Here is a 16309-nt window from a genome sequence, read left to right on the forward strand (position 1 = left end):
GCCCCCTTTTTATTCCCTTGCAAAATAGCCTCCAGTTATTTTTTTCTTTCAATTAGTTTCAATTTCAATATAAATAGATGCATTTATATTTATAGTCTGTCTTCCAACATAGTCATTTTGTTCACTTTTCTACCCAGCAACCAGAACAGTTTCTGACTTGTAGCAGACAGTATTTTTTGAATGAGAATGAATGAGCTTTGTTAACTGAAGAGATTTTTATAACTTTTTTTTGCTCTGTTCTAGCCAGGATACCACTTTGATTATGATTTTTCTTCCCACATAGCTTGATAACTAGGATAGAATGCACTGATCACTTGAGAGATAGATATCTCTGAGTTTAAAAAGTGATCTTCACAACACCTTTTCAGGATAAATATACACACACACAAACTAGGAATAGAAGGAATTTGTCTCAACATAATGGAAGCTGTATACTAAAAACAGGGTTTCCCAGGTGGTGTTAATGGTAAAGAACCCGCCTGCCAATGCAGGAGACTGAAGAGACAATGGTTTGATCCCTGAGTTGGGAAGATGCTCTGGAGGAGAGCATGGCAACCCATTCCAGTATTCTTGGCTGGAGAATCCCATGGACAGAGGAGCCTGGTGGGCTACGGTTCAAAGGGTAACAAAGAGTCTGAAGTGACTCAGCACACACAATGAACATCATCATGAAAACTTGAAAGCTTTTCCCTTAAGATCCAGAGCCAGGTAGGGATGTTTGACTAGAATTAGGAAGTTCTGTTGTTGTTTATTCGCCAAGTCATGTCCGAATCTTTTGCGACCCTATGAGCTGTAGCTCGCCAGGCTCCTCTGTCCATGGGATTTCCCAGCCAAGAATACTGGAGTGGGTTGCCATTTCCTACACCAGGGGATCTTCCTGACCCAGAGATTTAACCTGCGTCTCCTGCATCTCCTGCACTGCAGGTAAATTCTTTACCCCTGAGCCACCAGGAAAGCCCAGGAAGTTCTAGTCAGAGTAATTAGGCAAGAAAAAGACACAAAGGCATCCAAATTGGAAAGGAAAAAGTAAAATTATCTGCAGATTATTTGATTTTCCATGTAGAAAACTCTAAAGATTTCATACACAGAAGAAAAAAATTTACTATAATTAATAAATGCACTCAGAAAAGCAACAAAATACAATATCAACACTCAAAAGTCAGTTGTATTTCTATGGACCAACAATGAACAATCTGAAAAGGAAATTACAAAAACAATTCCATTTACAATAGCATAAAATAGATTTAGGAATGAACTTAACCAAGGAGGTGAAAGGCTTGTGCAATGAAAATTATTGCTGAAATATGTTGCTGAAAGAAATTAAAATAGATGGAAACACATCCCATGTTCATGAATTGGAAGGCTTAATTAAAACGTCAATACTACTCAAACCAATCTACAGATTCAATCACTATCAAAATACCTTTGACCTTTTTGCAGAAATAGAAGCAACTATCCTAAATTCATGTGGAATCTCACAGCATTCTGACTAACCAAAACTATCTCACAAAAGAACAACACTGGAGGATTCAACACTTTCTGATTTTAAGAACTTACTACAAAGCTACAGTAATAAAGGGTGATACCATATAAAACAGACATATAGACCAATGGAACAGAATAGAGAACCCAGAAATAAACCATTACATACGTGGTGATATTGTTTTGGACAAGGGGTTCAAGACCACTCAATGGGGAAAGGACAGACTTTTCAATAAATGGTGTTAGGAAAACTGGATATCCACATTCAGAAGAATGAAGCTGGATCCCATCTAACATCATATATAAACCTTAGCTCAAAATGAATCAAAGACCTAAATGTAAGACCTAAACCAATAAAACTCTTGGGAGAAAAAAATGTAGGATAAAATGTTTACAACTTTGGATTTGGCAGTGATACCATCTTGGATATGATACCAAATGCACAGGTAACAAAGGAAAAATCAGACACATTTGACTTCATGAAAACTGAAAATTTCTGTATACCAAAAGACTCTATCAATAAAGTAAAAAAGTAACCCATAGAAGAAAATATTTGCAAATCTTATATCTGATCCAGGATTAAGACCCAGAATATACAGAAAACTCATAAAACTCAACAGAGAACCAAACAACCCAATTTACAAGATGGGCAAAGGGCTTGAATAGACATTTTTCCACAGAAGATACACAAATGGCTCAGCAGTAAACAATTCACCTGCAAGGCAGGAGACACAGGTTTGACTCCTAGATCAGGAAGATCCCCTGGAGAAGGAGACGGCAACCCACGGCAGTACCCTTGCCTGGGAAATCCCAAGGACCGAGGAGCCTGTTGGGCTATAGTCCATAAGGTCCCAAAAGAGTCAGACACGACTGAACACGCACACACAACACACACAACAATAAGCACAGGAAAAGATACTTAACATCACTAATCAGTAGAGAAATGCAAATCAAAACTAAAATGAGGTAACACCTCCCAACTATTAGTGGGAGTGGTAGTATGACGACTACCAAAAAACAGAAAAGACAAGTGTTGGCAAGAATGTGGAGAAATTGGGACACTTGTACAGCACTGGTGGGAAGGTAAAATGAATATTCACTGGAAGGACTGATGCTGAAGCACCAGTATTTGGTCATCTGATGCAAACAGACAACTCAATGGAAAAGTCCCTGATGCTGGGAAAGATTGAGGGTAGAAGGAGTAGAGGGCATCAGAGGATGAGATGGTTGGACAGCATCACTGATGCAATGAAGATGAACTTTGGCAAACTACAGGACGTGGTGAGGGACAGGGAGGCCTGGTGTGCTGCAGTCCATGGGGTTGCAAAGAGTTGGATATGACTGGGCAGCTAAACAACAACAAAATGGTATAGCAGCAATGAAGAGTATGCCAGGTTCTCAAAAAATTAAAAATATAATAACCATATGATTCAGCAAATCTACTTTTGGACTTATGCCCAAAAGAACTGAAAGCAGGGTTTTGAAGAAATATGTGTACACTCATGATCATAGCAGCATTATTTACAACAGCTAAAACGTGGAAGCAAATCAAGTGTCCATCTACAGAAGGACAGATAAGCAAAATGTGGTATATACAGACGATGCAGTTCTCTCTCTCTCTCTTTTTTTTCTTTTTGGCTGCTCTACACAGCATGCAGAACTTTCCCAACCAGGGACTGAACCCACAGCCCCTGCAGTGGAAGTGCAGTCTTAACCATGGGATGGCCAGGGAAGTCCCCAGACAATGCAGTATTATTGTTTTACAAAAGAAGAAAATTCTAGATAAGTGAGAATTTATCATATACAGTTGAACCATGAATGACTCGAGTTTGAACTGTGTGGGTCCACTTACATGTGGACTCTTTTCAATAGTAATCACTACGGTACTATGTGACCTGTGGTTGGTTGACTCTGAGGGAACAAAACCATGAACATGGAGAAACCGAGTAGACAAAAAGCTGACTACGCAGATTTTCAACTGGGTGGAGGATCAGTGCCTCAGCCCCCATATGGTTAAAGGGTCAGCTATATATATTTTTTACATCTGCCCTGAGGTAATAAAGGAATAAAGAAATGATGCCTATACACAGATGTGACAAAAAGTTTACAGTGAGTTTTCAAAAATATTTGTATACAAAAATTTTTAACTAAAGTAAGCTTTTCTACAATGCTCACAAATTCTGTGCTTGTGAAATAGCTTGAAAAAAATTGTCATTTTTTTTTTCCTGTGTTGTCTGTAGAATAAAAATTGGCGTAAGTAGTAGAAATTGTTATTGCTCTGATATTTTGTAATTTCATACATTTTACCAAATTTCTATAATTTAAAATTTCATAAAATAATCTTTTCCCTCTTGGATACTTATAGGCTCATTTATTTTATGTTGAAGACAGCTCTACTTACATAAACTTATTGCTTAATAAATTATGTAACCTTACAAATAGAAATATAAGAATTCACAAAATAGAGAAAGTCAGAAAGTAAAAGTAATATCCCATATTAGTGGAATACATATAGTAAATTATGGAATATGAGGCACCAAGAATAGCAGGTTTTGAAAGTCGAATGTCAGAAAGAAGGTGATTCTCTTTAACAATCCTCAGTGATGCAATTTATAAGTTTTCTCCTTGATTTTATGTTGTTTTCTTAATTTTTCTTCCTTCAAATGTAAACCTCTCAGCCTATATAACATTATGGATATTGAAAATATTAACAGGTGTGAATAGCTGCAAATGACATAGGCTACCAGAGAATACATGTAATTTGTGGATCTCTGGAACAATATGTAGAAAACACTTCAGAGTAGTAAAAGTACACAGAATACACAGTTATTTCTAATTCAAAATACTTTACAGTTTTAAACCTGGTGTTTCTTGCATTAACACAGTAAAGAAAAAAAATGTGAAGTTCTGAGTGCTGACTTTCTCAGGGCCCAGAAATGAATGTTTATCTGAAACAAGTATAATGAATTATGCTATAGAACTGGAAAATCTAAAATCAAACTTTAATCAGGTTACAAGGAAACCCTGATGCTAGTAAAAAAAAAAACATTTTTTTTCTATGTAAGTAAATAATCCAATTATTCTTTAAACACTGCTTAAGCATTTTGGTAAAGACTTTTTCTATTCTTCATAGTATTTTCCTCCTTGAGAAAACTTATGGTTTCATTTTTATGTTTTCTGTGTTTTTTTCCATGCGCTAAAATGATTTTATTTTTTAAAACCCACTATTTCTTATTAGCAATATAAATGACTTTGTGCTTTTCGAGGACACCAATGTCGTGCTCCAGCTGCTTCATCTCTTCTTCCAGCTTCTGCTTGCGAATCTTCTTTGGTATGGAGTCAATGAAGACTGAGAGGGACTGAAACTCCTTATGCACCTCTTCCCAGTTCTTTTTCAGCCCCTGCAAATGGTAAAGAAAACTGTATATACCAAAGCAAACCACAGGGGCAGAGTAAATCACAAAGAAAATCGCACTGGGAGGAAAAATGTAAACAGGTAAAGAAAACTGACAAAAATAACTAAAAAATGATACGTGTTTATCAAGTTCTTGGCCACAGTAACAAAACAGACTGTATAGAGGCCAAACCCTGTCCTTGATTGTGTGCTCAATTCCCATTGGGAGTATTTATTTTCTTTGTTTTTCATCTTATTGTACTTGTTTTTGCCATCAAATACATGTATGTGGAATTATAAGTAGTATGAAACTAAGCTCTTAGCGTATGCTTTGGTAAAAACAACTTAGAACTGATATCCCCAAGCAAAAAAAATTTTTTTTTGAACAGGAAAATATTTCTTATAAAAATTTTAGTTTTTTTCTTTAGAAAAAAATATTATCCTTATTTTTCAACAGAGAAATCATCAAAACACTAGATTCTGACATACATGGACATGTTTTCTTGTCTCTGCCTAAATGCAATCATATAAAATGATGAAATTCAAATTAACAAGAGATGATCTTTTATGTGCTTTCAATATCAGGAGGAATTCTTCCCCCACATAGTGACGAGATCTATACTCCTCATTAATCTCTTCTATAAATGACTGAAATGTCATGCTAATTCAATAAGGTATGCGTGTGTGCCTAGTTGGTCAGTCAAGCCCAACTCTTTGCGACCTCATGGACTGCAGCCCACCAGGCTCCTCTGTCCATGGGGATTCTCCAGACAAGAATACTGGAGTGGGTTGCCATGCCCTCCTCCAGGGGATCTTCCCAACTCAGGGATTGAACCCAGGTCTCCTGCATTGCAGGCAGATTCTTTACTATCTGAGCCACCAATTCAATAAGGTAGTTAATGTTTAAAGTTCTCAGAAACCAACAAATTCAAATTTAGGAATCTTTTTAGGAACAATAATGGTTATTTCCATCTCTGCTTAGTTATTATTTCTTACCACAATGCACTAGAAGCCCCACTGACAAAATGACAAAACTAACTGAACTCATGCAATGAAATTTTATGAATTAATACTTTCTATTGTTCACAATGGGTACACTAATCATGGTATTTACACAAAAATGGAAAGTAAAACAAAATGGAATATTGCCTCGAAATTATGATCCCTGACACACAGATGGAAAAAGATATCTCATTCAAATGTAAACCAAAAGGAAGTTGGGGTAGATATACTTATGTCAGAAAAATCTGACTTTAAAAGTAAGACTGTAATAAGAGAAAAGGGGCATTACATAATGATAAAGCAATTGATACAACAAGAGTATAACATCTGTAAATATTTATGTGCCCAACATGTGAAGTGAATAAAGTGAAAGTCACTCAGTTGTGTCTGACTCTTTGCGACACTATGGACTATACTGTCCATGGAATTCTCCAGGCCAGAAATCCGGAGTGGGTAGCCTTTCCCTTCTCCAGGGGATCTTCCCAATCCAGGGATCAAATCCAGATTTCCCACATTGCAGGCAGATTCTTTACCAGCTGAGCCACAAGGGAAGCCCAACATAGGAGTGTCATAATATACAAAGCAAATATTACAAATTTAAAGTAAAAAACAGACAGCACTATGATTATAGTAGGGGACTTTTAATACCCTATTTACACTAATGAATAGATCATCCAGACAGAAAATCAGTAAGGAAGCATTGACTTTAAATGACAGGTTATATCAGATGGATTTTACAGAAATATAAAAAATTTTCCATCCAAATGACTAAAAAAGCACACTCTTCTCAAGTGTACATAGAATATTCTCCAGAACATTCTCGTATATTAGGTCACAAATCAAGTCTTAATAAATTTAAGAGGACTGAAATCATATCAAATATATTTTCTGATCACAGTGGTATGAAACTAGAAACAAATCATACAAAAAAATTAGAAAATTCATGAATAGGTGTAGATTAAACAACATGATACTGAACAATCAATGGGTCAAAGAAGAAATCAAAAGAGAAGTTTAAAAATACCTTGAGTCAAACTAAAATGGAAATATACTAATATTTATAAGATTCAGCAAAAGCAGTTCAAAAATGGAAGTTCATAGTAATAAATGTCTACCTCAAGAAACAAGAACAATCTCAAATAAACAACCTAACATTAAACACCTCTAGGAACCAGAAAAAGAACAACAAAGCCCAAAGTTAGTAGAAGGCAATAACAAAGATTAGAGCATAAGTAAATAAAATAGAGACTAAAACGACAATGGAAAAGATCAGTGAAATAATGACTGGTTCTTTGAAAGGATGAACAAATTTAACACAGCTCTAGCTAGATTCACCAAGAAAAAAAAGAAAGGACTCAAATAAATAAAATAAAAAATGAAAGTGGAGATATTATAATCAATACCACAGAAATACAAAGAATCATGTTGTCTATTATGAACAATTATATGCCAACACAATGGAAGCTTAGGAGAAACAGATAAATTGCCAGAAGCATACAATCTACCAAGGCTGAATCATAAAGAAAGAGAAAATCTGGACAGACCAATTACTAGTAAGAAGATTAAATTCATAACCAAAAGCCTCCCAACAAATAAAAAGTTCAAGACCAGACAGTGGATTCTACCAAACACTCAGAGAAGAATTATTACCACTCCTTCTCAAACTCTTCAAAAAACAGAAGAGAAGGGAACTCTTTCATACTCATTTTATGAGGCTAGCATGATCCTTATACCAAAATCAGACCATGGTGCCACAAGAAAAGAAAATTACAGGTCAATATCCCTTGGAACATAAGTGTGAAAGTCCTGAACAAAATATTAGCAAACTGAATTTGACAATCCATTAAAAGACCCATACATAAACATACTTTGGAGGTATATCAGGCTTGGTTCCAGACCACCTCAATAAAACAAATAACCTGCCCTGGCTCGGGATCTAGGGAGGAAGAAATGACAACCCATTTCAGTATTCGTGCCTGGAGAATTCCATGGACAGAGGAGCGTGATGGGCTATATAGTCCATGGGGTCAGGACATGGAGTCCTGAAAGAGATGGACATGACTGAACGACTGAGCACACACATGCACACTATATCATAATCTATTAAGTGTGCAACAGCATTATGTCTTAAAAAACAAATACTTTAATAAAAAAATACCATATTGCTAAAAAGTGCTAACCATCATATGATAGTGCAGGGTTATCACAAACTTTCCATTTGTAAAAATTTTAATGTCTGTGAAGCACAGTAAAACAAAGTACAATTAAACAAGGTATGCCGGTACTGTAAGCAAGTGGGATTTATTCCAGGGGTGCAACATCCACAAGTCAGTCCACGTGATATGCTTCATTAATAAAATAAATGACAAAAACCATATGATCACCTCAACTGATATAGAAAAAGCATGATAAAATTCTGCTCCCATTTATGATAAAAAAAACTCTCAACAAGTTGCACATAGAGGAAACATACCTCAACATAATAAAGGCCAAATATGAAAAGCTCACAGCTAACATCAGACTCAGGGTAAAAAGCTAAAAGTTTTTCTTCTAAGATCAGGAACAAAACAAAGATTCCCACTCTAGCTACTATTATTTAACATAGTATTGGAAGTCCTAGCCAGAGCTCAAGAGTGGCATAATTTAAAATTATTGATTACTAAAAAGAAAGAAAATGTAGTCCTTAGAAAGCATGGCTATACATTTAGATTTATGAGGGAATTAGAACTGTCTTCTATAACAATACCTTCATAATAAGCCCTCAGAGTACAATCTTGTAAACTTTCAGAGGATAAAGTGGTTTATTTCCATGTTAAGATAAAAATGACTACAGGATTGGACACACTTTATAGAGAAGATTCGTTGAGAAAAAAGGCTACTGATATTGAACATTTCATAGAAGGAAAAATATCTTTTAAATTTTAAGAAGAGGGGGATGGGTTAACACAGTTATTAATAGTGTTTGAGAAGTATTCCAAAGAGAAGTCTTCAAAAGAGTTCTATTTTTCCATAGCCTTTCATTATGAAATGGGAAATGTGTTTCCACAGTGCTCTACAGGGGTGCCCACTGCAGAGGTGAAATCTATGTATTTATACACTTTGAAATATCAAAGGTTTTTCAAAGCTCCTTGCATGATATTTTCCTATTACTTGTGGTCACAGCAGCTATACGTTAACAATATTTCTTTTTAAAGGAGAGTTTGTTTTATATTCTAGTTTGTACAATAACATTTGGATCAAAGTTAACTGCTAGGTATGGGAACTAAATGTGATTAATATTTCAGATTATATTGAAATAACCTCTTTGCTGTTTTTTAGATATTGCATCTAAAAAAATCTTTTATGCACTGCAGCAATACTGATTTCTCCTTATTTTTATGTCTTAATTTTTCTCCCTTCTGGTCTGATACTGAAGCAATATTGTTAATTTTGGAAAAACTTCATATAGGGAGAAGCTGTCATAAAATAGTGAGAAGTGTCTTCAGCTCCAGGCTCCTCTGATGCCACCCCACCCCCATCCATTTTTACCTTCCAGTCTTGCTCTGTAACTAGGGGGCGGGGGTTAGGGGTGGCAGTATTAATCCCTATGGGCTGCTCTTTCCCCAGTGTTTGCCCCAGCCGTTGCCTGAGTTCAGCCAAGGAGGGCACGGGTGGGAAGAAAGTGAGCTTGGGGCATTTCTTCCCCCTCGCTCGATGTCACCTGGACACGACTAGCCCTTCCATTTGTGACTGCAGTGCCCGCCAGGGACCCCTCTCTTCCAGGCTCCAGCTCCCACCTGGCTCTGGTAATGCTGTTTCCAGCCCCTGCCTTTCCAGCCTAGGGTGGTGGTGATTCCCACTGTCCCTAGTCCTGGGTGCCTCAGTGTTCCCCACTGGTTCCCTTAGCGCTGCTTCACCTCTGTAAATAGCTCCTTTGTAAATTCTCTTCAGAATCCCTGTCCAGCATGTTTTCTGAATCCCTGGTGGATAGAGCTTCCATCTGTTATACTCTGTGCACGTGTGTGCTATGTGGTGAGAAAACACCTGCCCGGGAACTGGCTGATGTGAGTTTTCGTCCCTCGTGTTGTTTAGTTGCTCAGTTCTGTCTGACTCTTTGTGACCCCACGGACTGTAGCCTGTCAGGCGCCTCTGTCCATGGGATTCTCCAGGCAAGATTTCTGGAGTGGGTTGCTATTTCCTCCTCCAGGGTATCTTACTGACTTAGGGACCAAACCTGCATCTCCTACATTGACAGGTGGATTCTTTACCACTGAGCCACCAGGGAAGCTGTCCCTCTTTAGCTAAGTTGATAATTTTTGAACCAGGGCAAATGTAAAACAAACTCCAAGCTCCTTGACAGTAAGGACCACATTTATTTTGCTCACAACAGTATCCTTTGGGTTGGGTAGAAGGCCTGGAACATGGTAGATGTTCAGGAGATGAATGGATGGATGGATGAACAAAAGAGTCCACTTAATATATTTGCATTTTATATCCTCACCTGGGAAATGAGAAGTTTGGAATCTTTAGGCTAGATGATTCCTTTCAGGATAATGGGACTGTAATTCTAAAGAACAAGCAGGGTGACATGATCCTCTACATAGAAAACCCTAAAGACTCTTCCAGAAAATTACTAGAGCTAATCAATGAATATAGTAAAGTTGCAGGATATAAAATTAACACACAGAAATCCCTTGCATTCCTATATACTAACAATGAAAAAACAAAAAGAGAAATTAAGGAAACAATACCATTCACCATTGCAACAAAAAGAATAAAATACTTAGGAGTATATCTACCTAAAGAAACAAAAGACCTATACATAGAAAACTATAAAACACTGATGAAAGAAATCAAAGAGGACACAAACAGATGGAGAAACATACCGTGTTCATGGACTGGAAGAATCAATATTGTCAAAATGGCTATTCTACCCAAAGCAATCTATAGATTCAATGCAATCCCTATCAAGCTACCAACGGTATTTTTCACAGAACTAGAACAAATAATTTCACAATTTGTATGGAAATACAAAAAACCTCAAATAGCCAAAGTAATCTTGAGAAAGAAGAATGGAACTGGAGGAATCAACCTGCCCGACTTCAGACTCTACTACAAAGCCACAGTCATCAAGACAGTATGGTACTGGCACAAAGACAGAAATATAGATCAATGGAACAGAATAGAAAGCCCAGAGATAAATCCATGAACCTATGGACACCTTATCTTTGACAAAGGAGGCAAGGATATACAATGGAGACAAGACAACCTCTTTAACAAATGGTGCTGGGAAAACTGGTCAACCACTTGTAAAAGAATGAAACTAGAACACTTTCTAACACCATACACAAAAATAAACTCAAAGTGGATTAAAGATCTAAATGTAAGACCAGAAACTATAAAACTCCTAGAGGAGAACATAGGCAAAACACTCTCCGACATAAATCACAGCAAGATCTTCTATGACCCACCTCCCAGAATATTGGAAATAAAAGCAAAACTAAACAAATGGGACCTAATGAAAATTAAAAGCTTTTGCACAACAAAGGAAACTATAAGTAAGGTGAAAGACAGCCCTCAGATTGGGAGAAAATAATAGCAAATGAGGAAACAGACAAAGGATTAATTTCAAAAATATACAAGCAACTCCTGAAGCTCAATTCCAGAAAAATAAATGACCCAATCAAAAAATGCGCCAAAGAACTAAACAGACATTTCTCCAAAGAAGACATACAGATGGCTAACAAACACATGAAAAGATGCTCAACATCACTCATTATCAGAGAAATGCAAATCAAAACCACAATGAGGTATCATTACACGCCAGTCAGGATGGCTGCTATCCAAAAGTCTACAAGCAATAAAGGCTGGAGAGGGTGTGGAGAAAAGGGAATCCTCTTACACTGTTGGTGGGAATGCAAACTAGTACAGCCACTATGGAAAACAGTGTGGAGATTCCTTAAAAAACTGGAAATAGAACTGCCATATGATCCAGCAATCCCACTTCTGGGCATACACACTGAGGAAACCAGATCTGAAAGAGACACGTGCACCCCAATGTTCATCGCAGCACTATTTATAATAGCCAGGACATGGAAGCAACCTAGATGCCCATCAGCAGACGAATGGATAAGGAAGCTGTGGTACATATACACCATGGAATATTACTCAGCCATTAAAAAGAATTCATTTGAATCAGTTCTAATGAGATGGATGAAACTGGAGCCCATTATACAGAGTGAAGTAAGCCAGAAAGATAAAGAACATTACACTATACTAACACATATATATGGAATTTAGAAAGATGGTAATGATAACCCTATATGCAAAACAGAAAAAGAGACACAGAAGTACAGAACAGACTTTTGAACTCTGTGGGAAAAGGTGAGGGTGGGATGTTTCGAAAGAACAGCATGTATATTATCTATGGTGAAACAGATCACTAGCCCAGGTGGGATGCATGAGTCAAGTGCTTGGGCCTGGTGGGCTGGGAAGACCTAGAGGAATTGGGTGGAGAGGGAGGTGGGAGGGGAGATCGGGATGGGGAATACGTGTAACTCTATGGCTGATTCATATCAATGTATGACAAAACCCACTGAAAAATAAAATAAATAAATAAATAAATAAAGAACAAGCAGGATGAATCCTATTCGGGGACATGTGAACATATTGTCACAGAACTACACGGAGCAGCTCAACCAGGGGAGGGAGAAGTGTTCAGGGCTTGTTAGAAACAGAGCCAGTGGCTTTGTTACCATGGCAACTACACTACTCAGGCTAATAAGGCATCCAAAGTGGGGTCAGCTATTGTCCATCAGAGTGTATGCAAAGAAACTGCATGACCACATTAGGAAACCAAGGGTTGCTGATCTACTACAGGGGTGCCTGAGGAAAGAGCCTTTTCTTTCCCAGGGAAGTTCTTCCTCTCTTTCCCTATCTTTCAGCATTATTTAGATACAAAATAGCTTTCACAAAAGCACATAAGTTTAAGAATGGCAGAGTCAGAAAGAAGGAGGGAAGAAAGGAGAGAAAGAGGGAGGGAGGGCGGGAGGGAAGGAGGGAACCTAGAGCAGAGCTGGTCTTGAAAGTGACAGGCAGCCATGTCTGCCAGCCTTCCTGCCTGCCTGTCCTCCTTTCTTCTCTCCAGCACACTATTATTAATCATCCAGGTTTACACTGGGCATCAGGTTAGACAATGCAGAGACTGCTGACCACAGAGAGACTTGGTTCCTGCCCTCAGGCCACTCCTGTCACGTGGGATACTCTCTTACTCTGCAGTTTAAGGTTCAGCTAAAGACCTACCTATATCTTGTAGTGGATGTTCATGCCTGGGAACCTTATAAAACATGATCAGTTCATAGACACATATCTCTGTATGTACACATATACAGAGCACCTCTCATCAACTAAATCACAACATTATTCAGAGCAGAAATTTTATCTTTATGACCCTTGGGGCTTAGCATGATACTCTATGCAGAACAGGTATTTAATAAATGTTTATTGGTGATTATGATGACACTGATAAAATGTTAAGAATTTATAACAGCAAATGAATCCATTTTTCAATAGAAATTAATGTAAAAATATATTTTTTTTCTTTTGTGAAAAGTTCACTAGAATTGGTTTTGTAGAAAGCTTTCACAGTAACAAAACAAGGAATAAAGTACTATTTTTACCTCTATAAGAGACAGGATGACTCTAGGAGAATATAAGTAGATGCTTACTAAATACTCTCTAAAGATGATTGAGCAACTGTGCTCATATCCCCCAAATATTTTAAATGCTTCAGATAAAAGTCTTACATTAAAAACTCCAACCTAAGTGCCTTTAAGTCTATTTTAGTCAAAATAAAGAAAACATAGGTAAAACCTAACACTTCATTATTTTAAAATCTATTTGCTTATAAGAAAGAAAAAACAGTTGGTCTAGGGACAGGGCAGTTTTAATTATTCTAGAGCTCCACCTAGTGAAAAATATCTATTTTATGAATATTATTTTTGAAAAATTCAGGGCCATGGAAATGGAAATAAAAATGCTTTTTTGCGTTATTTATGCATGTTCATTGAAGGAGAAGGTGAACTTTCTTATGACACTACTCACGAAAAAACAGAAGCTCACTCAGTTGGAAACGAATTATTATTCAACAATCCCTATATTATAACATTTTGCTCTCCCCAAAGAAACAGATTTGCTGCATGTAATTGTCACTGTAACTAAAAGACAGTGTTCTGATTCCAAAAATCAAAGTGCTGGCCTTAATGATCATTGATGGTAGGCCCTCCCTTCAGAAATGTTCCAAAGAATTCCACGCAGTCGTGAATTACAGAACGCTTACCTGCAGAACCGCTTCCCTTTCTTCATCAGATAGCCTTTTCATAGCTGCTTTCCTGAGGTTTTCCTGGATATAGTTATCGTATTCTTCTTGGGCTTTCTTCACTTCCTCGTTTCGCTTACATATATATTCAGGTGTGACACCGTAATCCTTATAAAGATTTTTCAAAAATTAAAAAAAAAAATCCTGAAAGTTATCTTGTATATGTGTACATACCAAGCAACAATTAGGAGCAAAATAAATGTTACAGACTTAAAAGCCTTTGCTCAAAACACTACAAATTGACAAGTCAGTGATTTTTTTTTCCTATTGGGAACTAGTAGCTTTTATCTTGAGCTCTCTTTTGCATAATTTCGTTTTTTTAAAAAAAGAAGTTAAATGCTTCTAATGCACTGTAAAAACTGACTCTTAAAACTACTAGGCACATCTGCTTTAAGAAAAAAAAAATTACTTGGGCCCCTAAGGTTGTTTTTGGAAATACAACATACAATTTTAGGTTCCTGGACTGCTTATAAGGACTGACAGTGAAGCAATCAGCTGATTCTTTCAAGTTAGTGAATGTGTTGATACTACCACTGTGCAGAGACATAGAACTACTCCCTGTTCATTCTCCAAAAAAACTATTTGAGGATGTACTTGGTGGTACCTACACTAGTGAATAAGAAAGGCAGTTTCTGTCTTCACAGAATGTGTTTTCTGTGGGGAAAAAAGCTCATCAAAAAGAGACTATAAAATAATATTTATAAATACAGTAAGAAGAAAGAGAGTCATGAGAGCTAACTGAGATAAAATGTTAGGGAAGATCTCTCTGAGGAAGCAGCTGTTGAGAGATATGAGTCATTGAAACTATGCACAAATATCCTGACTCTTCTCCTTGGAGGCAATACTTTCCTGCTCCCCTTTTAAGTAAGATGTAGCCATGTGACCTGCATTACCCCATGGGAGTGCAAGTAACTTCTGTCCTTTTTGAATCTTATGAACTAATGGATGACTTGCCATGTTCTTTTTCTCTCTGGTATGCTTTGGGATGCTGGGTCCTGGAATGAGGACTGAAAGTAGAGCTCCCAGCAACCCTCAAAGGACATGCAGCACAAGGAAGCACTAAAACTTTGTTATTTTTAGTTACACAAATTTGGGGGTTATTTGTTAGCCACAGCATAACACAACCTGATCTTGACTGAACAAGGGACAGAAACTATAGCTATTAATATAAATGTGCTCTGGAAAGTTGCAAAGCACTATACAGATAAACTCTAATTGCTCAGTACTCTGAGCATTTAGTTATTAGTACTCTGGGTAAATTAGTTCAATGGTAACCAGTTCAGTCCACTTCAGGAAACCCTGAGAGCAGCACCTCTTTTCAGCTCAGTACAATCAGTGAGGTTCATAATGATGATTCTGTGTCATCACAAGAGATTATATTTGGCATAGTCTGCTTAAGAAAAAGAACTACCTCACAGATGAGGAAAAGCTGCAGTGATCTGAAATATTCTCATGTGTTGAATCATTGAGAGCTAATGCATACTCTTAATATTAATAATTGCATGTATTATAATATCCACTCATCATTGAATTTTTACTAGGTGCCAGGTATTGTGTCAAGTGCTTAATGTATTTTATATCATCTAATCCTCACAATGCTGTGATAAATCTAATAACTTGTTAAAAAATTTATGGAGTTAAGTAAGTGGCAGAGTTAGAATCTGAAATGCTGTCTTACTGTTATCGCTGTATAACGCAGGCCAACATCCATGATTCACTGTGCTAACAAATGACCCTCACGGCACAAATGGGCACACGGTACTTTACTTGGAACTAAAACATGAGGTTCGCTCATTTTTAAAAAATGGCATCGCCCTAAAACGGACCTACTGTCTCACTTAACAATAATAGATTTTAAAACTTAACTCTGATAAGTGGAAAGTAAGTTGAGTTAGTCCTTCCTGAGCTCTGACTGCTTAGCCACCAAGAGTATTACTAGGAGCAGAGAATCTGCATTGCTTGGTAGACAAGCTCAGGTAGACTAACCTAGCATTTTTCTGTCTCTGTGATGGAGACTCAATGTCTTGTTCAAGGCAGAAAATGTATCAAAGTGGGCGGCTTATGCAAAATGTAGC

At 37.2% G+C, this 16309-nt stretch overlaps 1 protein-coding gene across 1 annotated transcript in view; it reads right to left on the minus strand.

The window, feature by feature from the left end:
- Positions 1-1089: 1089 nt before the first annotated feature.
- Positions 1090-16309, minus strand: part of ENKUR (enkurin, TRPC channel interacting protein) — a 33465-nt gene continuing 18245 nt past the window's right edge. The window contains exons 4-5 of the mRNA XM_065921108.1: positions 14196-14342; positions 1090-4883 (exon numbers count right to left, since the gene is read on the minus strand). Coding sequence (XP_065777180.1) covers positions 4707-4883; positions 14196-14342 — 324 coding nt within the window. The 3' untranslated portion in view covers positions 1090-4706. The remainder of the gene's footprint in view (positions 4884-14195; positions 14343-16309) is intronic.

This window comes from Muntiacus reevesi, chromosome 2, assembly GCF_963930625.1.
Source record: "Muntiacus reevesi chromosome 2, mMunRee1.1, whole genome shotgun sequence".
Classification (NCBI taxonomy): Eukaryota; Metazoa; Chordata; class Mammalia; order Artiodactyla; family Cervidae; genus Muntiacus; species Muntiacus reevesi.